At 52.7% G+C, this 25,862-nt stretch overlaps 1 protein-coding gene across 6 annotated transcripts in view; it reads left to right on the top strand.

Moving 5' to 3' along the window:
• SLC25A25 (solute carrier family 25 member 25) overlaps positions 1-20,524 on the top strand; it is a 48,029-nt gene extending 27,505 nt beyond the window's left edge. The window contains exons 1-11 of one of the 6 annotated variants that reach the window (XM_032165235.2): positions 2,542-3,185; positions 12,181-12,307; positions 12,394-12,481; positions 13,184-13,219; positions 13,480-13,591; positions 14,781-14,939; positions 17,017-17,169; positions 17,436-17,543; positions 17,639-17,806; positions 18,302-18,452; positions 18,533-20,524. In XM_032165235.2, the coding sequence (XP_032021126.1) occupies positions 2,967-3,185; positions 12,181-12,307; positions 12,394-12,481; positions 13,184-13,219; positions 13,480-13,591; positions 14,781-14,939; positions 17,017-17,169; positions 17,436-17,543; positions 17,639-17,806; positions 18,302-18,452; positions 18,533-18,717 (1,506 nt within the window). In that variant the 5' untranslated portion in view covers positions 2,542-2,966 and the 3' untranslated portion in view covers positions 18,718-20,524. Of the gene's footprint in view, positions 1-2,541; positions 3,186-9,350; positions 9,831-12,180; positions 12,308-12,393; positions 12,482-13,183; positions 13,220-13,479; positions 13,592-14,780; positions 14,940-17,016; positions 17,170-17,435; positions 17,544-17,638; positions 17,807-18,301; positions 18,453-18,532 lie in introns of those variants that run through there. The other 5 variants (XM_032165237.2, XM_032165233.2, XM_032165236.2 and 2 more) reach the window with 5 other exon arrangements.
• Positions 20,525-25,862: the final 5,338 nt, after the last annotated feature.

Raw genomic sequence — 25,862 nt, forward strand, 5'->3', positions numbered from 1 at the left:
GTTCACATTCATTAAAGGATTTATTTATTTATTTTTGAGACAGGGTCTCACTCTGTCAACCAGGCTGCAGCCTCCACTTCCCAGGCTTAGGTGATTCTCCCACCTCAGCCTCCCGTGTAGCTGGGACTACAGGTGCACACCACCATGCCCGGCTAATTTTTTATTTTTTTGTAGAGACAGAGTCACATTATGTTGGCCATGCTGGTCTCAAACTCTGGACTCAAAAGACCTGCCTTGGCCTCCCAAAAGTGCTGGGATTACAGACGTGAACCACCACTCCTGGCCAAAGGATTTTTATTTACTTAGGGTTTTTGGCTGTGGACTGACTCTTCTTTAGTATTAAAATGACCTAGTTGCATGACTCACAATCATTTTGTAGATAATAATAATAAAATAGCTAATAGCTCCATGTACTGTCCTAAGAGCTTGATATATTCTCTAATTTAGTCTTTAACCAATTCTATGAAGTACTAACTCCATTTTGCACATAAGGATAGTGAAGCACAGAGAGCTGAAGTATCTTAGCCAAGATTACACAGCTAATAAGTGATGGCCAGGATTGGAATTTGGGGTCTGGCTCCAGCGACTGTGCAGTTAATCAACATGCAAAACTGCTTCTGGACAAGTTCTGTTTATCTAGTGAGAGGGCAACTGATACAGGCTCCTTCAGCTTTCAGAACAAGCCTTAGGACCCCATCTCAACCATCTTACTTTCTCTCTGGATTGTCTTTTTTTTTTTTTTTTTTGAGACCGGGTCTCACTCTCACCCAGGCTGGACTGCAGTGGCACGATGATGGCTCACTGCCGCCTTGACCACCCACACTCAAGTGATCCTTCCACCTCTCAGCCTCCTGAGTAGCTGGGACTACAGCACGTACCACGATGCCTGGCTATTTTTTTTTTACTTTTTGTAGAGGCAGGTTTCTCCACATTGCCCAGGCTGGGCTCAGACTCATGGGCTCAGGCAGTCGGCCCACCTCCATCTCCCAAAGTACTGGAATTACAGGTGTGAGCCATTGCGCTCAGCCTTCTTTTTCAATAATTGTTTTATTTACATGTGTACGTGTGTATGCCTGGGTCATACATGCTTATGGTTCAGTTTCGCAAGATATAAGAGGATGTTTGGTTGAAAACACGTCTCTCAACTGCCTTTCTCCTCTCAAAGCCCCAAGTGTCCTCCCTGCCCCACACCCTCTCTTCAATTTGATTGTCTTTCCAGAGGCCGTCTTCACAGATAAAAGCTAGGAATAAATGGCAGCACACAATCCCCTTTCTTCTATACTTTGTCTTTTAACAAGTTGTTTTTTTGTTTGTTTTTTTGTTTTTGAGATGGAATTTTGCTCTTGTTGCCCAGGCTGGAGTGCAATGGTGCGATCTTGGCTCACTGCAACCTCCGCCTCCTGGATTCAAGTGATTCTCCTGCCTCAGCCTCCCAAGTAGCTGGGATTACAGGCGCCTGCCACCATGACCGGCTAATTTTTCTATTTTTAGTAGAGACGGGGTTTCACCATGTTGGCCAGGCTGGTCTTGAACTCCGCCTGCCTTGGCCTCCCAAAGTGCTGGGATTATAGGCGTGAGCCACCACATCCAGCCTTGTGTTTGTATTTTGAAAATAATGGTTGTGGGGCCATGCACAGTGGCTCGCGCCTGTAATCCCAGCACTTTGGGAGGCCAGGGTGGGTGGATCAGTTGAGGTCAGGAGTTTGAGACCAGCCTGGCCAACATGGTGAAACCCCGTCTCTACTAAAAATACAAACATTAGCCAGGCATGGTGGTGGGTGCCTGTAATCCCAGGTACTCGGGAGGCTGAGCCAGGAGAATTCGCTTGAACCTGGGAGGTGGAGGTTGCGTTGAGCCGAGAGTGACCCACTGTACTCCAGCCTGGATGACAGAGTGAGACTCCAACTCAATCAATCAATCAATAAAGGTTGTGAACACTATCAGAGGGTCACCTCAGTGAGGGATGACAGTAGCCGGTGCATTTATCTGTTAGTAAACTAAGAAACAAATGACCAAAGATTAATTCCTTTTTATTTATGACCTTGTACTCAGTTCAGTCTACAGACTTGATCTGTGCCTGGTCCTAGGGGTAGAAAGGTTTGTGACTTGGTCCCTGCCCCCAGGCAGCTCATATTCTGGAGGGAGACGCAGCAGAAGTAGCTGCTGTGGTATGGCGTGTGCTCTGTTGGAGAAAACTGGATCTTGAAACAAGGAAAAATGTTTCTAGAATGCTCTTAGGACATGCTGCCAAGGACTGTTGATGGTGTTGCACTTGATGGTGAATGCCTTCTGGAAGCAACCCGGGTGGAGGGCAGGGAGTTACTTTTGCTAAGGAGCCAGCTCAGAGTGGATTCTGTAAGCTGAGCCTCATCTGGAGCTTGAGTCCGCACCTCCCTGCAGAATTGCCGGGTTTCATGCAGGCAATCAGCTGCCTGTGATTGGAGGGCTGGTGCTGGTAGGGATAATGAACTTGGTAGTGTCGGCAGAGGTGATTGGCCGGGCTCTGCTGCAGTGAGAATGCAGACTGGATGCTCGGGTCCTCGGCTTGGGTGATGAGCGAGGACAGCTGAATAACTGGGAGCTCGAAGTTGCTTGCTGCCTCCGGGAGTGGTCTGCTTGGCTGTTGCGTTTTCCTTTTTTTTTTTTTTTTTTTTTTTTTTTAAAAGCCAAACGTTTGCTCACCATCACCTGCAGAAGTGAGTTTTTATTGAAGAAGCTCCAGCTGCTTTCTCCTTATTGCCGGCAGCCCGGCAAGGCTCCTTAGAGTAAGCTACTTCTCAGGCCGGGCACGACAGCAGTGCTAGCACATTTGAAAAAGCAGGAAACCGCCCCTGCATACAGAGCTTCCAGCCTGAGAACTCCCAGGCCAGTCTTCCCAGCAGCTGTGTAGCCAGAGAGCCTTGGTATTGTGGTCACATCCCTCAAAAGTGAACAGTCACCATCGGAGGCGTTTGGAGGAGACCGTGATGTTGCAGATGCTGTGGCATTTCCTAGCTAGCTTTTTCCCTAGGGCTGGGTGCCAAGGCTCCAGAGAGGGGGACGATCATCAAGTCAGAGGCACCCCAGCCCCTGCCCGGAGAGACCAGATGGCAAGCTTTTTGGGGAAACAGGATGGAAGGGCTGAGGCCACGGAAAAAAGACCCACCATTTTGCTGGTGGTTGGACCTGCAGAGCAGTTTCCTAAGGTAATGTTGGCCTCAAGAGGACCTCCTAGTTTAGGGCCTGGTCTGGGATCATTTTCCTGGGGAAAAAACGAGTGTGGGGAGGAAGGGAGAACTCACAATGTTAGTTTGGGGTTCAGGGAGAAGTGGTAGGCAATGAGGAAGCTCACAAATTCAATCTAAAATCTTTCTGTGGCCCCTGTGAAAGCTGCATTACCCACTGCGAGCACCCCAGTGTGGCTGTTGAGGGAAGGAAGGTTGCGATAGATTTGCCTTAGGGTTTGTTAGTTTGGCTGAAGAAAGCCATTTGAAAGTGAGGGGCAGACTGTGAAAGTGTGCCTTAGCTTATCTGAACAGCTCAGGAAGGGCGAAGCTAAAGGGGCAAGAGAGTTCGCCTCGACCATGGAACCCAGTTGCTTGGAGCTGTGGGGATGGTCTTGGCATCCTGAAGGTCACAGTCCCCTTGCCTGGGTCCGACCCATCTCTCCTTTGGGTCTGGGAGGAAGAGTGAAGGCGTGAGACTGGGTCCGAGGAGAGGCTGGAGTCATGAGGCGCAGAGGCTGGTGCCCCTCTGGAAATGACTGCGGCCGCTGCGGGTCTGCCAGCTGTGGGGTCTTTCATCCCTCCTGAGCCTAGAGCGTGAGTTCCCATCCTCACAAGAGCCAAGGTAAGTGGTAGTATCCCCATTTCGTAGATGAAGAAACTGAGGTACAGAACGGTTACATTCTTTGCCCAGGGTTAAACAATTAAAGAGAGGTGGAACTGAGATTTCACCCCCAAATCCTTGTCCTGTGCTGCCTCGTTTTCCCCTTAGGAAAGCAGTTTTTAAGGAGACTAATGGAGTGCTCAGTATTAGAAAGGAAATGGCCATTTGGCTCAGATTTCTCCTCCCTGCCGTAGGAGTGACCTTGTTCACCTCCTGAGCTTTGGTTATTTTGAATCTTTTTACTCAGGATAAAAATCAGAGAAGAAAAGGAGATTCTGCCCTGTTTGGCACATTGTAGATACCACAGAAATGTTAAGATGAATTGCTACATTTAAGAAATGAAAGTTCATTTTGCCTTTGCTACTAGGGACTTTTGATGTAATAATGCAGTCATGTGGGCTCTGGGGAGAAGTCTTCGTCTTTGATGGGTTCCTTCTGAGCAAAGCAGCGGGTCTCTCAGAGTCTGTTATGCCTGAGATGTGCGTGCTTAATATGCAAAGAGAGGGTGTCACTTTGTACCTTTTGATTGTTTTAGACAAGATTGGAATAGCTGTGGCACTAGCTTTGTGAGGAACTTTTATCTATAGACCTGCTTGCCTTATTACTACCTCGAATGGCCGGCTGCCTTTTAAAATCACCTATTTTTGTCTTTAGCAGTTAACTGCTCTATTTTTCAGCGTCATACAATACCCCCTTGCCAGCTCTCCCCCCAGGGGCTGCCTCAGGATAGGACTGTCTGTTCTGAACAGCTTACTTCCCGGCCTGCAGAATCAAGAGACCCACACCTTTTACTGGCTGATCCCCAAAAGAGAGATAGTTCAGCTGGCTGCAAACTGGGGGAGCCCCAAGTGGGATATGGAGCAGCTGGTTGGGCTTGAAGCCAGAGAGAAAGCACATCTGGGAAGCATAGACTCTCAAAGCAGATAGACCAAGAACTGGAGTAACAGGAACATGGATGCAGCCCGCATCCTTTTCCAGAACAGTGCTCCGAAGGTGTTTGGGGTTTGTGATCACTGGCTGATTGGGGTTGGGGCTGGCCTCACCAAATCACAAAAAGGACCTCCAGAATGTTTTGGAAACATTTTTGAAAAGTTCACTTTAGGCCAGGTGCAGTGGCTCATGCTTGTAATCCCAGCACTTTGGGAGTCCGAGATGGATGGATCACGAGGTCAGGAGTTCGAGACCAGCCTGGCCAATATGGTGAAACCCCGTCTCCACTAAAAATACAAAAATTAGCTGGGCGTGGTGGTGTGCGCCTGTAGTCCCAGCTACTCGGGAGGCTGAGACAGAAGAATTGCTTGAATCCAGGAGGCGGAGGTTGCAGTGAGCCACGATTGTGCCGCTGCACTCCGGCCTGGGTGACAGAGCAAGACTGTTTAAAAGAAAAAAGAAAAGTTCACTTTGGTTCTCGGGCTTCTCAGTGTCCCAGAAGCACTACTTTGTTTTGCTCTCACTTCCCCTGTTTAAATATGTCTGCTAGTGAGTCAGGTTCCTGCAAGCTTTTATTCTAGGAACTGTTCCAGTTTTTCCCTTTATCTTTGTCTTACAGTTAATCTTCAGTTGGAGAAGAAAGCCATTACTCTGGAGTGGGAGGTGCCCTCAGCGGCTTTCAAGCTTTCAAATCCTGAGGGGCTGTCTTCTCGGAAGCACAGAGAATTTTGCTCATTGTGTGTGTAACTGCCAAGTGTAGGCAGGTTTCATTGGAAACCAGCTACACTAGGCTGTCATGGCAACCTGATCATCAAATGACACTGTGGCCACAGCCGCCAATGAGGTTTGAGAGCCTTAAGGGTGGGTGGGGCTTGAGCGGCTGGATGCTGGCAAAGCTTCCTCATATTAATATTTCTGGCTCAGTCTGAGTCATTGCAGAGGAGGGGAGAGGAACTTTCTGACCTAATGCTACACTCCCAGAGGCACTGTACCTGCCCTGTTCTTATTCATGGTATTCCGGCCTTTACCTGAAGCACCTGCTTTCTTCTGGCATGTAACATAGTGGTAGAACAAGGAAAGCTTTTGGTGGCATTGGCAGATTTGCTGTGAGAAGATGCTCAGGAGAGGAACTGCGACTTTATAGATTAATTGCAATCTGATGCCACTGATCCTAAGGGACCTAGTGTTGCTGTCACTGTTTCCAAATACTAGTCATAGGAATGGACGTTGGAGGAGCTGAAACAGATGAGGGTCTATGCCACAAAGTCAGAATAATAAAGAGCAGAGAGGCATCGCACACAATGCGCGTTGTGCCCAGATCTTGGCATGTCAAGAAGGCCGGTGTGAAGCATCAGGGCTGAAACCCGAGGCCTGCTTTAGTTCCTCCATAATCTAGTTCTCATAGAGGCATTCAGAAGCTGTTACACAAACACCGTTTTTGGCTGTATTTAGCTAGGGCTCAACTTGCTCGAGTTACACCTTTCCCACACACCTGCCGCCTTCCAGTATGAGGTATCACCTACTGTCATTCCCAGTGTCTGGCTTACCAGCATCCTTTGGGAACTGAATACTACAATCTGTTTTGGGTGCTGTTTGAAGTGGATGTTGTAACAAGAACCCTGGGTGCAAGGCCCTGCCCTGCCCTTGACAGGCTTTGGGAATTGGGCAAATCAGGTCACCTCTCCCAGGCCGGTTTGCTCAACTCAGAGATTAAGCGATGATCCCAGAGCCCCTTTGGGCCCCCACAGTCTGCAGTTCCAGGAATAGAGCAGTTGTCCTGGACACTAGCACCCAGAGATGGGCTTATTTGGGTAGAATTCTCCATTTTTAGATGAACATGGAGTCCTGAGTTACCTGTGAAACTCAGTAGGATGGATGATTTAAATAAGCAAACGCCAGTTGAAGTTTATCCAATGAAGACATTCCATGAGACTCAGTCACAGCAGCAAATAAGTTAGAACCCTTTTAAAAATTAGCCAGGTGTGCTGGTGGGCACCTGTAGTCCCAGCTACTCGGGAGGCTGAGGCAGGAGAATCACTTGAACCCAGGAGGTGGAGGTTGTAGTGAGCCGAGATCGCGCCACTGCACTCCAGCCTGGGTGACAGAGCAAGACTCCATCTTAGGAAAGAAAAAAGAAGAATACAGGTTTCACTTTTATTTAGTATCATTTTCAAATCTCTTCTCAGATTTCTTTTGTTAAATACATTATAAAACTCAATGGTACAGTAATATGTGCCATAATTATTTTTAAAATATACTTTAATAAAAAATGAAATCTCCAATTGAACTTATTCAGTCAAAATATTTGCTTTTTTATATTAGAATGACTGGAGTCATCACTGAAATGAGATATTCAACAGATCTTTGTAATTTAGTTTCAGAAGCAAACAATAATTTAACAAAAGAAGAAGACCAGCATTTTTTTTAATAGGGCAACATCTCATTTTATAAAGTAGAGTGAGCATTCCTAAAGACCAGCACTTTAAGGTTCAGCTTTTATTTATAAATGTGAACTTCCTTTAAAATAAAATAATAGAGGCTATGTGCAGTGGCTCATACCTGTAATCCTAGCACTTTGGGAGGCCGAGGCAGGCAGATCACTTGAGGCCAGGAGTTGGAGACCAGCCTGGCCAACATGGTAAAACCTAATCTCTACTAAAAATACAAAAATCAGCCAGGCGTGGTGGTAGGCGCCTGTAATCTCAACCACTCAGGAGGCTGAGGCACAAGAATCGCTTGAACCTGGGAGGCAGAGGTTGCAGTAAGCCGAGATCATGCCACTGCACTCCAGCCTGGGTGACAGAGTGAGAGTCTGTCTCAAAAATAATAATAATAATGATACATTATCTTGTTCATTTGAGTATAATGCCCTGACAACTCTATTTGCAGATGCTCAGAAAAATAGGCCTTCATCAAGCATGGTTATGAGTTTGTTTCTTGAGGTCTTAGAGGCCACCTGAGCTAATTCACTCATTTAGAAGCTGTTCATGAAGCACCGTATTTGATCAAGGCAAGAGGGCAGTTCCAGACAAGGAGGTCCAAGGGTTTGAAGCAAGAGCCTTCTACCTTCAAGGACCCTGGTGGTAGAGATAAGATGCATGTTAAAATAGCCCAAGGCAGAACATTCTGGATTGGGCAGCTTAAGAGATAGCTGAGTGTCATGGATTTAGCGGAGGCTGAGCAGGAATCTGCCTGGATAATCCAGTGCGACCTCATAGGATCCGTCACTAGGGTAGCCCAAGACCTGTTCTCACAGACTCGTTATTAGATCTCTGTTAGAAGGGCCCAAGTGTCATATCACTTGTCATAATCTCTGTTTCATAATGTTGTGTGTAAGTATCAACATCTTGTAACACCCTCTTTATGAGCTAACAACAAGCTTTTTAGTGCATTAAAAAGTCCTTTTACTTCTGTGATCCCCAAGTAATAACTATCCATTTTTATCCATCCCGGTAGTGGGAAGATATAGTCTATATTAGGAAGTGGCGCGCTGTAGGAGAAACAAGGGTGAGACTGAGCCTGTTCTCATCTTGGTGACGTGGTCTCTTCCTCCGCAGCACGAATCTGTGGGGAAGGAATGAGTGGAGAATTCAGGCCGGCCTGCAGAGAATCGTCCTGCCCTGAAAGGGTCGTTCTCGAGCTGTGTTGCCCAGTGAAGTTTCCGTGGTGGCAGAAATGCCCGGTGACTACGTGTGGCTATCCTGGGGAACTGAGTTAGTAATTTCATGTCATTTTAATGAATTTACTTTTTTGTTTGAGACACAGTTTCACTCTGTCGCCCAGGCTGGAGTGCAGTGGCACAATCCTGGCTCATTACAACCTCTGCCTCCTGGGTTCAGGCGATTCTCGTGCCTCAGCCTCCCCAGTAGCTAGGATTACAGGCGTGCGCCACCACGCCTGGCTATGACTTCACATTTGAAAAGCTTCTGTGTTGAACAGCAAAGTTCTAGCTGTGACTAAGACTGGGCTCCTACGTGTTCTGAGCGGATGTGGGCGTTGAAGACTGTGGGTCTCGTGAGGCCTCGACTGACCCCAGATTGATGCTTCTGGGGAGTCCTTCGGGCATGGTGTCCTCTTCCCAACACCATCATGTCAGCTCCTGGGCACTCTGGGGCCCCTAGGAGAAGGCTGGTGCTCACATTGCAGAATGGCCTGGAAGAGGATTCAATGCAATGTGGGCTGTGGAGGGCTGCAGGTTCCCTGGAGCAGGAACCAGCTAGAACTGTGCCTGGAGCCATGAGTGGCCAGGGCAGCTCCCCTGTGGGATACATGGGCCCATGGGGGGGTCCACTTTCCAGGGTGGCTAGGCACCTGGCTCTCAGCCACCCCTCAGCCTCCTATCCTCACAGCTGAACTGGGCCCGTTTGCAGTGGCAATCAGCTCTGTCTCTCTCCATCTACTGATTTTTCAGTTGGGAATGATTTACTAAAAGGAGAAAACTGATGTGTGACACGTTTGGGGACCTTGTGTGAAAGCAGTCATAGGCTGTTTGTTCATTTGGAGGGGTTGGCAGCCAGAGGGTGAAGGTTTGTTTGGGCTCTGTACCTGGTACCCAGGCAGGCAGAACTCGCCACGCAGCCTCTTCTCCAAGAGTTAACTGCAGGAAGGGAGCGGTGACGTAAGCCCTGATCTTTGTGCCTCTCACTTGAGCAACCTGATGCCACCTTCTCCCCCGGGCTCTGTGTTCATTGGCTGTTGGCAGGACTTGCCGTGGGAGGGCTTTTTTCTTTTTTCAATTAAGTAAAAGGGCAGGGCTTAAGCAGCCAATGACAGCTGAGGCCGGGCTTGTCTTATGCAAGTTTCCCGGGACCGTCAGCATTTAGGGAACTTGCTCCCGGTGGTGAGGGCAGCGGAGCACCCAGCAGGCCGCCAGCATGCTCTGTCTGTGCCTGTACGTGCCGGTCATCGGGGAGGCCCAGACCGAGTTCCAGTACTTTGAGTCCAAGGGGCTCCCCGCCGAGCTGAAGTCCATCTTCAAGCTCAGTGTCTTCATCCCCTCCCAGGAATTCTCCACCTACCGCCAGTGGAAGCAGGTCTGTGGGGTGACCGCGCGGAAGGGAGAGGCGCATTCAACCGGTATTTGTTGAGTGAATGGCTGAGCATGCATGAACCTTCCCCCACCGAGAGGAAAGAATGTCTGAAATGTAGGAGTTTTTTCCCATTGTCATGGCGGCTATGGCCGGCACGTGTACGTCACAGGAGTGACCGGTTTTCATGTGACTTCCCGGGAAGGCTGGAATTCCAGCGAGGGCTGTTGTGAGAAGTGGACTTTCAGAAAGGAAATTCCTTTTGCTGGAATGTGGTGGTGGGGGGGTGTTCCTGAGAAGTGCAGAGCCAGAAAGGGACCTGGGGGGCAGGCCAGTAGTGCATGGGAGGAGAAGGCAGGGAGGCCCAGGAGTTGAGGGTGCTGCGCGGTGGAGCTGCCCGTGTGGGGGTGAGGGAGCCTCCCACCTTCTCGACCCTCAGACATCGCTGTGGAGCAGGGCCTGTGTCTGCCCTGAAGGTGGGGAAGCAAAGCTGCAGAGTCTGGAGGCCCCTTGCCTACTCGGCTTCTCGGTTAATCAGTTTCCCTGCTACCCCCAGTGCCCACTGTGCACCAAGGGGGATTTGCAGATCCAAGGAAGGAGACAGAAGGAGGCTCAGGCCCTGTGAGGCAGAAGCAAGCATTTTGAGAATGCGTTGAAGCCAGCTGCGGTGAGCACACCCTCTGCTCTGGGTGTCTGTGCGATAGCACAGGGAGGCATGTGGCTCACCCTGGCAGCAGGCGGCTGGGTCCCAGAGGGCTCTGTGCCTGATGTTCGCCTCCTGCCTAAATGGCTTGTCCACTCTATTTCCATTCCTGTTAGAGATCTAGAGCAGTCACCCTATAGGTGATTTATGTCACTCTTGGCTGAGAGCACAGATGTCCACAGGAAGTTAAATGTAACCTCAGATAGCAGATAAAATATGTACCAGCATCTGTCCTACATTCCAGCCACGCCCCTTGCATTAGCCTTTTGATCGCGCCGGGTCATGGGGTATCTGTTCAGGCCTCCCTGTCCCTGACACCCTTGGCAGCTGAGGAATCACAAGGCACCGTCAGTAGTGTGTCTAAGAGAGAGGCGCGGTGGTGATCCTTTGAGGACGCGAGCTAGCCAGTGGGCCATCCATTTCCAAACCCCAGCTGGCTGTCAGTTGATTTCTCCCAGTGAGAAATCCGGGGGACACAGGAAGACTATACCATCTTCCTTGGGAGATTCTCGGTTCCAGTTTTGGGTTCTGGATTCAGGGCATTGCTGAGTTGGGGTGACTCACTTTCATCCCCCATGTTCTGGAGGTTAGCCTTGAGGGTGGCAGCAGGATGTGCAGGGAGGTGGCTTGAGAGGACCACGGCCCAACTTGCATCCCGCCCACCACTTCCCTAGCTGTCTGACCTTGTGTAAATGTTTAGCCTCTCAGAACTCCTGTTTCCTTCTCTGTAAAATGGGGGAAATGACATTTCCTACCTCCTAGAGCTGTTTGCGAGGAGTAAGTGGGTTCTAGAAGTAAAGCGTTTAGCATGCCCTGCAGCCCATGCTAGGTGCTGGGGAAATGTGTGCTCTCGTGGAGCTGTCCCAGCTGCTGAACAAAGCCCACCTCCTGGGAGGTGGGGGCAGGGGGGTTACTTTTGGAACCTCATTGCCAAGGAACAGTCTCTCAAAGCCTTCTTGGGACACTAAAGTGCTTTTCAGTGAGTGACTGAGAGAGCCAGTGCGGCTCTATCACCTGGCTTCCCTGAGAGCAGGGACTGGCAGTACCATCATACACATGCCCTTGGCTCCTTACACTTCCCCGGCCTCGGGTGCTGTTGCAGAGTCTGGCTCTGCCCCCGATTTTCACCCTGCCCACCAAATTATTCTTGGACCAATGCCAGTTTTAGGAGAGAAAGAGCGAGCTGCAGAGTTCCTGTTGGAAACTGGACTCCACGGCCATCCCCACGTCTCAGCAGGGAGCATGTGTGGTTGAAGCCTGGGTCCAGGGACCCAGGGACGGCGCTGCAGCGAAGCCACCCTGCTCACCCTGGCTGTACGGCACGCGGGTCTTCAGACTGAGAAAGTGCCCAGCTGTCCCCGTTGGCCTCTGTCCGGAGGGCGCTTCCCAGGCTCCTTGTTTCCTCTCTGCTTGGGAGGAAGACAAGATCGGTCCTTGCCTGGGTTCTGGCCAGCACTTGGGGCTCTAGGTGGTGGCTCTGGCATGTGAGTCGATTGCCGTGGTGGCTCTGGGAGTGGAGCAGAAGCATCTTGGGTCCTTGGGGCCAGCTCTGCCCGCCATTAGTGCAGTCATTGCCTGGGGATGGGGCCTCACAAGGGACAAGGAAAGGCTGGTCCAGGAGCCAGAAGACAAAACCTTCCCTTTCTTTTCTAGAAAATTGTACAAGCTGGAGATAAGGACCTCGATGGGCAGCTAGACTTTGAAGAATTTGTCCATTATCTCCAAGATCATGAGAAGAAACTGAGGCTGGTGTTTAAGAGTTTGGACAAAAAGAATGATGGTAAGTGTTGCCTTCAGAGCTGCGGCCGGTCCAGCCTCGGGCCTCCCTGTGCGCCTGGCTCCTGCTCACGGCCTCTGTTCTTGTAGGACGCATCGATGCGCAGGAGATCATGCAGTCCCTGCGGGACTTGGGAGTCAAGATATCTGAACAGCAGGCAGAAAAAATTCTCAAGAGGTGAGTGCTCAGCCAGCCTCTGTTTGGTTTAAGTGTGATGGGAGGAAGGCTCTGAGACTAACCCTGCGATGCCATTCCCTGGGCTGACCCTGAACTTGGCCTTCTCGTGGTTTGAAAGCATGAATAAGTAACCCCTCTGGGAGGCCAGCCCCTCCCCAGGGTTGCAGGCCAGCTTTCATTTGAAGAATCACAGATCACCTGGAATTTTGCCCATCGGCCAGCGGCCCATGAAGGGAAAACTAATTTGGGGGTGGTTCAAGTAGGTAAAAGGCCAGCAAGGAGCACCTGTGCGTGTGGTGGGGGTGGGGCAGGGCGGGGGTTGGGGGGTGGGGGGCGGTGGACTCACACTGCAGCCTCGATCCCAGGTGAATTTCTTCCCCAGGCTAGTAACTTGCACTTAACACTTTAGTCAGAGGCGCTGCCCCAAAAGATAGCTCCCTGGTGAGGGGCGGCTGCCAGGAAATCTCACGGAACAGCCCTGGGAGTTGCCGTCTGTCCTGGCTGGACCTTCCTGAAACCCTGCGGTCCGAACGCTGGCTGGTCCTCGGGGACAGCAGCCCTGGGCTTAGCTGCTGTGGCGGGCTCGTCTAGTGCCGTGCTGTGCCCCCGTCTCTGGGTGTGTGCTTGCTTCGCTAACATGGCTCCGAGCACTTATGCGTGTTGTTTCTGCTCTCTCCTCCGCATCCTTTGTCTGTCTGTCAGAATACGAACGGGCCATTTCTGGGGCCCTGTCACCTAGTAAGTATCCATGTCGCTTGTGACTGCCTCCCTTGACTTCCATGCCTGATCAGAACGGGATTCTTGTGGGCCATTATATTGCCATTGTTGTGCTAGGTGGGTGGGGTGTGGAGACCCCCCTGCTCTTTCTCCTGGGGGCAGAGGCGCCTCGTGTGGTGTCCGGGCATCCGAATGCCTGCCCTTGGCTCACTGGGAGGCGGGGAGATGCAGCTGGTGGATGAGCATGTGGGCACATGGGCAGCCTCGCCTCTGTCTCGCAGCATGGATAAAAACGGCACGATGACCATCGACTGGAACGAGTGGAGAGACTACCACCTCCTCCACCCCGTGGAAAACATCCCCGAGATCATCCTCTACTGGAAGCATTCCACGGTGAGCCCCACGCGCCCAGGGCCCTCACCTGCTCCCACGGGCCCTTATCCCGGAGTCACCCAGTCGTCCCCATCCCAGAGTGCAGCTGGGGCTTTCCAGCCACCTCCTCTTCCACAGGAGACCGTCGCCTCTTCTGCCAGCCCAGTAGAGCTGTCCACATGTCCCCCCTGTTCTGGCACAGCAGCCAACCTGAACAGCCCCATCGTTCACACACAGGCTTCCTCTTCCAGGAACACCCTCTGTCCCCACATGCTCCCTGCTCCTCATGGGCCACTTCATATACCTCTTCCCATGATGCTGCCTGTTCTCCCAAAGCTGGTATGGCCCTTCCCCCCAGTGGGAGGGGGCTGGGGCAGAAGCTACTCTACAGAGAATACCTAGGCAGAGCTGTGAGGTGTCCCCATGGTCACACACTTGCTGCCCTTTTGCTCCCGTCCACTGTGGTTTCATGTTCAGAAATGCGAGTCTGTGTTGGTCTCTGCCCCTGAGCCCTTCACGCTTGGCGTGTCCCTCTCTGAGTCCTGGTGTGCAGTCCTGTCCGTCTGGACCATCCGCTCCAGGAGGGGAGGCCAGAGGTGCTCCTCATCTGCCTCTCGCAGTGCCAGGCCAGGGCTTTAGGTGAAATTAAATGGACAGCTCCAGGGGTGGGAGCAGCTGGCCCAGAGCTCTGGCCTTTAGCCCTGGGATCAGAGCAGAGGTGGCTCTGATCAGCCCGGATGCCACCCGGAGAAAGGTTATGCAGGCAGCGAGCCCTCGTGTTTGCTGAGGCCTTGCATAATGTTCTGCCAGCGTGATCTGGTTACACATGAGATTTCAGATGGCTCTTACCCCGGCTTGATCCCTTCGGTGCAGCCAGCCTGGCGATCTCACACAGGCCTGTGAGCTGTTCTTGCAGGAGCTCCCTGGCAGCATTGGAAAGGGCCAGTGAATGGTTTTCTAACTGGCACCTTCCGGCCGTGTTCAGCTGAGGTTCTATACCTGTGCCTCTCCAGGACCCCAGCAGGGGTGAGAGCTCTGCTACCTTCAGAGTGAAGGGAAAGGCCCCAGCCCGCTTCCCACCCAGGGTCCTTGGCCTTCTCCCTGTCCTGTGGTCCCTGGCCTGGAGCCGTGCTAGAGGGTAGAAGGCGACAGGTGCCAGCAGCCTTGCCCCAAGGGTCCTGAGTCAGGCTTGTGCCATCTTTCCTCACAGATCTTTGATGTGGGTGAGAATCTGACAGTCCCCGATGAGTTCACAGTGGAGGAGAGGCAGACGGGGATGTGGTGGAGACACCTGGTGGCAGGAGGTGGGGCAGGGGCCGTATCCAGAACCTGCACGGCCCCGCTGGACAGGCTCAAGGTGCTCATGCAGGTATGTAGGGAAAAGGCCCCAGACCCCGGGGGGGCCAGTTTCCACCTGGGGGATGCTGCTTGGCTAGTTTTCCCTTTCTCTGGCTGGTGCCTGCTTTGGGCCCAAACTTTTCTAACCCAATAAATTAGACTGGAAGACGGAGTCTCGCTCTGTCGCCCAGGCTGGAGTGCAGTGGCGCAATCTCGGCTCACTGCAAGCTCCGCCTCCTGGGTTCACGCCATTCTCCTGCCTCAGCCTCTCCGAGTAGCTGGGACTACAGGCGCCCGCCACCACGCCTGGCTAATTTTTTTGTATTTTTAGTAGAGACGGGGTTTCACCGTGGTCTCGATCTCCTGACCTCGCGATCCGCCCGCCTCGGCCTCCCAAAGTGCTGGGATTACAAGCGTGAGCCACCGCGCCCGGCCTAGCGGATCTAATTTTATCTGAGGCATCACATTACAGGGGCATAATATGGACAGGTGAAGCTAGCGAGACTGGGTGAGGCAGGAATCAATTTCTGTAAGCACGTCTTGTGTACGTTACCCCACACTGGGGCCAGCAGAGCCTCACCTGACCCAGACGCCAGTGGGAAGCCACGCCATTACCTTGGCCAGCTACGCAAATCCACGTCCACATAGCAGAGATAAGCTGGGCTGATGTCAAGGCAGAATTGTGAAACTGACCCACACGACGACACTGGTGGACTTTGATGTCTGAATGGTGACTGGCCACCACTTGTCCCTTGCTCGTACCTAGTACTTCTTGTGCCAGGAGCCCGGCTTGGAAGAGCTGCCTCCTCTCCCTCCCCGGCCTGCTTTGCTGGGCCTCCCCGTGTCACACAGAGACAAAGGAAGCAGGTGGTTCAGGGCAGAGCACCTCGGGCTTGGACTCTGCCCAGGGCACCACCACAGCTGCCTCCCTCCCTCTTGTGGCCTTGAGCAAACCCCTTTCCCTCCCAGGACTTCCCCTCCTCTGTGAAAATAGGGGCTTGAACAACTGCCTCATCCTTTTGTTTTTTTAGCAGAATTATCAGGAATGTAGAGATTGAAAGCAGGCCTTGGGTGAAAGCAAATGCCTGGGATGTGCCTTTAAACCAGCATGGGTGGGGCAGCGGGAGAGAGAGGTTGGCTGTGGTTTGATCATTGTCTAAGCTGAGTGAGCATTCATTCTATTTTTTAATATGTTTTAAGTTTTTTTAATAATGAAAAACTTCGATTTTTAAAAATTATTATTATTATATATTTTTTGAGACAGTCTCGCTCTGTCACCCAGGCTAGAGTACAGTGGTATGATCTCAGCTCACTGCAACCTCCCTCACTGGGTTCAAGCAATTCTACAGCCTCAGCCTCCCTAGTAGCTGGGATTATTACAAGCATGCGCTACCACCCCTGGCTAATTTTCGTATTTTTAGTAGAGACGAGGTTTCACCGTGTTGGCCAGGCTGGTCTTGAACTCCTCGCCTCATGTGATCCGCCCACCTCGGCCTCCGAAAGTGCTGGGATTACAGATGTAAGCCAACACTCCCAGCCTATCTTTTTTTTTTTTTTTTTTTTTCTAAAATAGAGTCTCGCTCTGTCGCCCAGGCTGGAGTACAGGGGCGCGATCTCGGCTCACTGCAACCTCCACCTCCCGGATTCAGGCGATTCTCCTGCCTTAGCCTCCCAAGTAGCTGGGATTACTGGTGCCTGCCACCACGCCCGGCTAACTTTTGTATTTTTAGTAGAGATGGGGTTTCACCATGTTGGCTGGGCTGGTCTCGAACTCCTGACCTCAAGTGATCCACCTGCCTCAGCCTCCCAAAGTGCTGGGATTACAGGCATGAGCCACCGCGCCCAGCCTTAATTTTTTTTTTTTAAGTCATCTTTATGGAGATGTTCAGGACGAGGCTGGCAACCAGCAGATACCCAGTACGATGGAGCTGAGCCTCACTTAGCTGTGTTGGGTTACTTTGGTCTCATGATTCCAAGCTTGTCTTCAAAACGCACGGAAGAAAGAGCCTTCCCTTTGGCCGCAGCCGGTTGGCCAGCAGAGGCTCTCGGCCGGGTGAGGCAGCCTGTGGCCCCCCGGGTCCGTCTGACTGCTTGGTCCTCCCCTCCAGGTCCATGCCTCCCGCAGCAACAACATGGGCATCGTTGGTGGCTTCACTCAGATGATTCGAGAAGGAGGGGCCAGGTCACTCTGGCGGGGCAATGGCATCAACGTCCTCAAAATTGCCCCCGAATCAGCCATCAAATTCATGGCCTATGAGCAGGTGAGGACCCAGCTCCTCAGGGAGGGTCACCGGCCAGTGGCTACTCACTGCCTGGACTTGGTGGCTTTCCCCGGACTGAGCTCCCTGACACTTGGAGCCAGCCGTGGTACCCCAGGGACACGCAGGGCGAGGCGGGAGGCCCGGGCTCACCACCAGTTCCTTACATTTCTGTGTAGCATAAAATGTGCCAGGGACTCCTGGAAGGGAGGGGCAGCAGCAGGTGCCCCAACCTCTGGGTATATCGGGTGGTTTGTTCCTGGTTCTAGATCAAGCGCCTTGTTGGTAGTGACCAGGAGACTCTGAGGATTCACGAGAGGCTTGTGGCAGGGTCCTTGGCAGGGGCCATCGCCCAGAGCAGCATCTACCCAATGGAGGTGAGGGGCCGCCTGGGTCCTGGGGCGGGCAGTGGGCACGGGACTGGGGAGAGGCGCAGGCTGTGCTCATGCGTCCCGCCGCTCCTGTTGTGTAGGTCCTGAAGACCCGGATGGCACTGCGGAAGACAGGCCAGTACTCAGGAATGCTGGACTGCGCCAGGAGGATCCTGGCCAGAGAGGGGGTGGCCGCCTTCTACAAAGGCTATGTCCCCAACATGCTGGGCATCATCCCCTATGCCGGCATCGACCTGGCAGTCTACGAGGTGAGGCCCAAACCGGACAGGTTTAGAAACCCCCTCCCAGCACACCTCCGCCTACTGTCTCCCTCCCTGATGGACGCATGGTTAGTGCAGGAAACTGCATCAAAGACAGCGTCTCTTTCCCGCTCTCCTGTTTATTGCAGAGCTTTCCTTCACCCTGCCTGCCCCTGGCAGCCCCCAGCACCTCCTGTGAGCCCTGCACCCAGGCTCTGCATCCCCAGGGGCTCAGCAGGCAGATACCCAGAGCAGGGTGGCCCCCAGGGGCTCACAGGCCCCAGCACACTCCAGACAGACCCCAGAAGTCAGCCCTTCTGTGTGGGGAAGGAGGTGTTCCCTCTACCTTGTCCTGGAATTCCCAGTGACAGCAGAAACAGGGCAGCCAGGCCCCAGGCCCGGCAGTCGGGTTCCAGTGGCCTGAGGATCCAGTAACAGCCCCCTGTCTCTTGCTGCCTCACTAGCCCTTCCTAGGGCTTATCCCATGCTCCCTTCCCCTTCTAGACGCTCAAGAATGCCTGGCTGCAGCGCTATGCAGTGAACAGTGCGGACCCCGGCGTGTTTGTGCTCCTTGCCTGTGGCACCATGTCCAGTACCTGTGGCCAGCTGGCCAGTTACCCCCTGGCCCTAGTCAGGACCCGGATGCAGGCGCAAGGTAAGGCTGGCCCTGGGCGGTCCCCTGGGAGGTCGGGGGGTGCGGACAGAAGCATCTGACTGGTGGCCTCCGTCCTGCAGCCTCCATTGAGGGCGCTCCGGAGGTGACCATGAGCAGCCTCTTCAAACAGATCCTGCGGACGGAGGGGGCCTTCGGGCTGTACAGGGGGCTGGCCCCCAACTTCATGAAGGTCATCCCAGCAGTGAGCATCAGCTACGTAGTCTACGAGAACCTCAAGATCACCCTGGGCGTGAAGTCGCGGTGACTGGGGGAGGGCCACCCCGCGGTGGACTCGCTGATCCTGGGCTGCAGCCCAGGGTATGCAGCCATCTCATTCTGTGAATGTGCCAACACTAAGCTGTCTCGAGCCAAGCTGTGAAAACCCTAGACGCACCCGCAGGGAGGGTGGGGAGAGCTGGCAGGCCCAGGGCTTGTCCTGCTGACCCCAGCAGACCCTCCTGTTGGTTCCAGGGAAGACCACAGGCATTCCTTAGGGTCCAGGTTCAGCAGGCTCCGGGCTCACATGTGTAGGGACAGGACATTTTCTGCAGTGCCTGCCAATAGCGAGCTTGGAGCTTGGAGGCCGGCTTAGTTCTTCCATTTCATCCTTGCGGCCAGCTGTTGGCCACAGCCCCTGCCCTCTGGCCTGCCGTGCATCTCCCTGTGCCCTCTTGCTTCCTGCCTGTCCGCTGATGTAAGGTGGGAGGAGGGCTACAGCCCACATCCCACCCCCTCGTCCAATCCCATAATCCATGGTGAAAGGTGAGGTCACGTGGCCTCCCAGGCCTGACTTCCCAACCTACAGCATCAGCGCCAACTTGGCTGTGCAAGGAAGAGGAAAGGATCTGGCCTTGCAGCCACTGGCATCTGAGCCCTGCTGATGGCTGGGGCTCCCGGGCATGCGTGGGAGTGCAGGGGGCTCGGGCTGCCTGGCCTGGCTGCACCGAAGGCAAGTGCTGGGGCTCATGGTGCTCTGAGCTGGCCCGGACCCTGTCAGGACGGACACCACCTCAGAACCAAACTCACTGTCCCCACTGTGGCATGAGGGCAGTGGAGCACCGTGTTTGAGGGCGAAGGGCAGAGTGTTTGTGTGTTCTGGCGAGGGAAGGAAAAGGTGTTGGAGGCCTTAATTATGCATTGTTGGGAAAAGGGTTTTGTCCAGAAAGACAAGCCGGACAAATGAGCGATCCTGTGCTTCCAGAGGAAGACGAGGGAGCAGGGAGCTTGGCTGACTGCTCAGAGTCTGTTCTGACGCCCTGGGGGTTCCTGTCCAACCCCAGCAGGGGCGCAGCTGGACCAGCCTCACATTCCTCTCGTGTCACTGCTTGGAACTTATTTATTTTGTATTTATTTGAACAGAGTTATGTCCTAACTATTTTTATAGATTTGTTTAATAGCTTGTCATTTTCAAGTTCATTTTTTATTCATATTTATGTTCATGGTCGATTGTACCTTCCCAAGCCCGCCCAGTGGGGTGGGAAGAGGAGAAGAAGGGGGGCCTTGGGCCGCTGCAGTCACATCTGTCCAGAGAAATTCCTTTTGGGACTGGAGGCAGCCAAGCGGCCAGAAGGCAGCAGCCGTGGCTCCTTTCCTTTGGCAGGTTGGGGAAGGGCTTGCCCCGAGCCTTAGGATTTCAGGGTTTGACTTGGGGGCGTGGAGAGAGAGGGAGGAACCTCAATAACCTTGAAGGTGGAATCCAGTTATTACCTGCACTGCGAGGGTTTCTTTATTTCACTCTTTCTGAATGTCAAGGCAGTGAGGTGCCTCTCACTGTGAATTTGTGGTGGGCGGGGGCTGGAGGAGAGGGTGGGGGGCTGGCTCCCTCCCTCCCAGCCTTCTGCTGCCCTTGCTTAACAATGCTGGCCAACTGGCGACGCCACGGTTGCACTTCCATTCCACCAGAATGACCTGATGAGGAAATCTTCAATAGGATGCAAAGATCAATGCAAAAATTATTGTTATATATGAATATATAGTTATAACTGGAGTCATCAAAAAGCAAATTAAGAAAGAATTGGAAGTTAGAAGTTGTCATTTAAAGCAGCCTTCTAATAAAGTTGTTTCAAAGCTGATCATGGAGCCAGTATTTTTCTGACAGGGGCCTGGGTGGTCTGGGGGTGGTGACATGTTAGAAAATGAGCCCATGTTTTCCCCTCTGGAGCCTGGGTGGTGCCCCCTTTCGGCTTCTTAGAGGCACTCCCTCCTTAATGGGTGTGTGTTCGATTTGGGGTGCCCTGAGTTGCTGTGTAGGGTCGTTCCTCAGCCTGTCTCAGGCAGGGTGTGGGGGGATCTCTCCCTCCCCCAGAAGTGCCATCTTCACAGAGACGCCGAGGACATCGCTGGGCTTCTCTCCCCTCCCCCCAGCTGCCCCTCGCAGCCTCACCCCGCTCCTGCCTCCCCACACCCTCTCAGTAACCTCATCTCACTGAGGATTACCTTCAATATCTATATTTAGATGACACCCTTTTATACTTGAACGAATTCCAGCTTCATCAGTACAACTGTGAAATCCACATCCACTTAAACAGCACCTCAAGTTCAGCATGTCAGAAGCCAAACCCTTCATTTTCCTCCCAAAATCTGCTTCTCCATTCTCCTCATGCCAGCAAATGGCAACTCCTTTCTTCTATGAACTTAAGCCAAACACCTTATAGTCAACCTGACTCCGTACTTCCCTCTGGTTCCAGGGCAGTCCACCAGCAAAACCCTCAGCCCCACCCGCCAAATAGATCTGCTCTCTGGCCGCTTCTCCCGACCTCCACCCCTGCCACCGGTCAAAGACAATGTCATGTCTCACCTGGACGATTGCAAGACCTAAACTTCTTCCCCCTGCTTCCCTTCACTCTCCACCCCAAGCCCAAGGGGCCCTTTGAAAACCTAAGTGGACAGCCAGGCGTGGTGACAGGTGCCTATAATCCCAGCTACTCCGGAGGCTGAGGCAGGAGAATGGCTTGAACCCAGGAGGCAGAGGTTGTGGTGAGCCGAGATCATGCCACTGCACTCCAGCCTGGGCGACAGAGTAAGACTCTGTCTCAAAAAAAGAAAACCTAAGTTGCTCATGTCACTCAAATCCTCCAATGAATAGACAAGCTGGGCGGGCGCGGTGGCTCACGCCTGTAATCCCAGCACTTCGGGAGACTGAGGTGGGCGGATCACCTGAGGTCAGGAGTTCAAGACCAGCCTGGCCAACATACTGAAACTGTCTCTACTAAAAGTACAAAAATCAGCTGTGCTTGGTGGCACATGCCTGTAATCCCAGCTACTCGGGAAGCTGAGACAGGACAATCGCTTGAACCCGGGAGGCAGAGGTTTCAGTGAGCTGAGATCATGCCACTGCACTCCAGCCTGGGCGACAGAGCGAGACTCCATCTCAGAAAAAAACAAAAAAAAACAGAAACAAAAACGAAAAAGACAAGCCACAGGCTGGGAGAAAATCTTTGCAGTACGTGTAATCTCCAGCATGTATTAACTGTCGTAAGGCAAAAAGAAGAGGAAAAGCCAGTTAACAACTGGCACTTCCAAAAGCAAGATGACTTAATGGCCAATAAACATGAAAAAGAGCTTAACTCCATTAGTTGTCAGGGAGAAGCAAAACACTGAATAAGGCCCAGAGCAGTGGCTCACACCTGTAATCCCAGCACTTCCCGAGGGTGAGGCTGGTCATCACTTGAGGCCAGGTGTTCAAGACCAGACTATGCAATACAGCAAGGCCCCATCTCTACCAAAACAGTTAAAGGCATTTAATAAGATATCAGTGCATACACACTAGAAGGACTAGAACTAAAAATGTCAGCACTGTAGTTTGATGAGAATCGGAGAGCAGCCACACTCTTCAGACTCTGCTAGTACAAGGTAAAATGCCAATCATTTTGGAGAATTGTTTCTAATAAGGTCAAATGGACATTTGCCTTGTGACCCAGCACTTCCACTCCTATTTACCCCTTTCTCTAAATGAAAACATCCACAGAAGAACTTGTACGTGGCTCACAGAGGCTTCATTTGTAACAGCCAAAAACTGGAAACAGTCCAGACACCCATCAACAGGTGAAAAGATCCCCAAACGGCTGCCTGCATGCGTTGCAGTGCTACTCAGCAACGAATGGGAGGGAATTACTGAAACTCCAGGCATTAACATGAACCTAAAAACCATACCAGGTAAGGCTGGCCTGCAATCCCAGCACCTTGGGAGGCTGAGGCGGGCGGATCACTTGAGGTCAGGAGTTCGAGACCAGCCTGGCCAACAAGGTGAAACCCCATCTCTACTAAAAAGACAAAAATTAGCTGGGCGTGGTGGTGCACACCTGTAGTCGCAGCTACTCAAGAGGCTGAGGCAGGAGAATCGCTTGAACCTGGGAGGTGGAGGTTGCAGTGAGCTGAGATTGTGCCACTGCACTCCAGCCTGGGCTACAGAGCGAGACTATGTCTCAAAAACAAAAACAAAAAACAAAAGAGAGAAGCTAGGCATAGCAGTAACTGTACCTGGGTGCTGGGGCCAGCGGGGCACGTGAGGCATACACCCGGGTATTGGGATATTTTTCCAGTCTTTGGTGAGAGAAATCAGAATGGTGGTTGCCTTTAGGGGAAGAGATGGCGGAGCCTGGGAAGAAGCAGAACACATTCATCAAAACTCATAGAACTGGCCGGGCATGGTGGCTCACGTCTGTAATCCCAGCACTTTGGGAGGCCAAGGCAGGTGGATCACCTGAGGTCAGGAGTTCCAGACCAGCCTGGCCAACATGGTGAAACCCCATCTCAGCCGGGCACGGTGGCTCACGCCTGTAATCCCAGCACTTTGGGATACCAAGGAGGGCAGATCACAAGGTCAAGAGATTGAGGTCATCCTGGCTAACACGGTGAAACCTCATCTCTACTAAAAATACAAAAAATTAACTGGGTGTGGTGGCACATGCCTGTAGTCTCAGCTACTCAGGAGGCTGAGGCAGGAGAACTGCTTGAACCTGGAAGGCAGAGGTTGCAGTGAGCCAAGATCACGCCACTGAACTCCAGCCTGGGCAACAGAGCAAGACTCCGTCTCAAAAAAAACAAAAAAAACACTGAACTGTGTACTTGAGTCACCATATATTTCACTGTATGTAATTATACCCGATTTTTTTGTTGTTTGTTTTCTGTGATGGAGTTTCACTCTTGTTGCCCAGGCTGGAGTGCAATGGTGCCGTCTTGGCTCACTGCAACCTTCGCCTCCCAGGTTCAAGCAATTCTCCTGCCTCAGCCTCCTGAGTAGCTGGGATTACAGGTGTCCGCCACCACGCCCAGCTAATTTTTGTATTTTTAGTACAGATGGGGTTTCACCATGTTGGCCAGGCTGGTCTTGCACTCTTCACCACAGGTGATCAGCTTACCTCGGCCTCCCAAAGTGCTGGGATTACAGGTATGAGCCACTGTGCCCGGCCATACCTGAATTTTTTAAAAAGGGAAGCAAAAACCTTCCAGTGTTTCTTTTCTAACCATTAGACAAAAGTCCCCATTATGGCCTTCAAACCCTGCATCACCAGCCTACTGCCTGGCCAGAGGTGGATTTTCCAGAAAGCAGTAAAGGAGTCTGGGTCACCTTAGAAATAGAGAAGGGGGGCCGGGCACGGTAGCTCATGCCTGTAATCCCAGCACTTTGGGAGGCCGAGGCGGGTGGATCACCTGAGGTCAGGAGTTCAAGACCAGCCTGGCCAACATGGCGAAACCCCGTCTCTACTAAAAAAAAAAAAAAAAAAAAAAAAATTACCTGGGCGTGCACGCCTATAATCCCAGCTACTCAGGAGGCTGAGGCAGGAGAATCACTTGAAGCTGGGAGGCAGAGGTTGCAGTGAGCCGAGATCGTGCCATTATACTCCAGCCTGGGCAACAAGAGTGAAAAAAATAAAGAAATAGAGAAGGGGCCAGGTGTCATTCTCCATCCGTCTTCTCTTTCCCCCCTGCATTTTTCAAGTCAATTACGCTACTTATTTTCATTGCTGGGTTTCTCATCTGTTCCCTCGCCCATGAACGTGAACTCCTTGAGGGTGGCGGTGTCTGTTGGCTTTGTTCACTGCTGCTCCCAGCACCTGGAGCCTGAACAGTGTTCAGTGAATCCTTAGCATCCAAGTGTTTCTTGGTGTCATCGACAGAATTATGCCCGCGCCACAAGATGTCCATGTCCTAATCCCCAGAAGCTGTGAATCCCATTACATGGCCGGGGGGAATGAAGGAGGCAGATGGAATGAAGGTTGCTAATCAGCCGACCTTCGAACAGGGAGATGGATTATCCTGGGCCACCCGGGGGGGCCAGTGTGATCACAAGGGTCCTTCAGTGTGAAGGAGGAGGCAGGAGAGAGAACAGAAAGACGGCATGAGAAGGACTCAGGCCTCCGCTGCTGGCTTGAAGGTGGAGGAAGGGGCCACGAGCCAAGGAACACAGGTAGCCTCTAGAAGCTGGAAAGGCACAGAAGTGGATACTCCCCTTCCTCCCCTGGAGCCTCCAGAAGGAACACGGCCCTGCAGACACCTTGATTTTAGCCCCGTGAGACCCATTTCAGACTCCTGATCCCCAGAACTGTGAGATTATAAACCTGCATTGTTTAAGCCACTTCCCACCTACTGGCCCCCTGGTGGAGATAAAATCACCTTAGTCAGGGTTTGCAACCAGAGTCCTGGGCTGGGGAGGGCACGGTTGGGGCAGGGGGCACATCTCAAGGTCTGCTTGGAGGCATGGTGCTCCCCCAGACCCACCTGAGTCCGGCTGGCATGGAAGCTCCAGGGGAGGGAGCCCTGGGGCGGGGGTGGTGTGGGTGGCTGGCAGGCCCCTCCTCGTCCTCCAGGAAGCCCAAGCACAGTGGGCCCCCTCAGCCACTCAGGTCTTTGGGGACACAGTCACAGGTGCCTGCCCTCCAAGAAGGGCCCAAGAGCCTGGAGCTGTGCCACCCTGGTCCAGGGAACGAGGGGTCAGGGCAAGAGAAACAGCGGCGGGGCATGTGGTGGGTCAGGGCAGCTGCAGAGCGGCTTCCCATAAACAGACTGGGACAGTAGGCGTCCCTGTTCCACAGCATCCAAGCTGAGTGATCTTGGGCAAGTCACACCACCTCTCTGAGCCTGTTTGTCCACTAGAGGAGAGCAAGACGAGCCAGGGAGGGCTGTTGGAAAGTTGAATTGAAACGAGGCGGGAAATGGGATGTGGCCCGTCCTAACGGCTTCATCTCCCAGCTGCCCTTCTTCCTCCAGCATTCAGACACGCTCGCGGTAATCCCGCCTTAATCCTCTCGGGCCTGGGATCTCAGGCGCCTGCGAGGAAATGCAGAGCCACCTGGGCCGTGTGGTCCGGTGGGTCCTCCTCGCAGGGGCGCTGCCCGCGCACGACTTCACGTAGCTCTCAGCAGGTGTAGGAGGTGCCACCACCGCCACGTCCCCATTTCACAGACAAGG

Source organism: Hylobates moloch, unplaced genomic scaffold (genome assembly GCF_009828535.3).
Source record: "Hylobates moloch isolate HMO894 unplaced genomic scaffold, HMol_V3 SCAFFOLD_10, whole genome shotgun sequence".
In the NCBI taxonomy this organism is placed as follows: Eukaryota; Metazoa; Chordata; class Mammalia; order Primates; family Hylobatidae; genus Hylobates; species Hylobates moloch.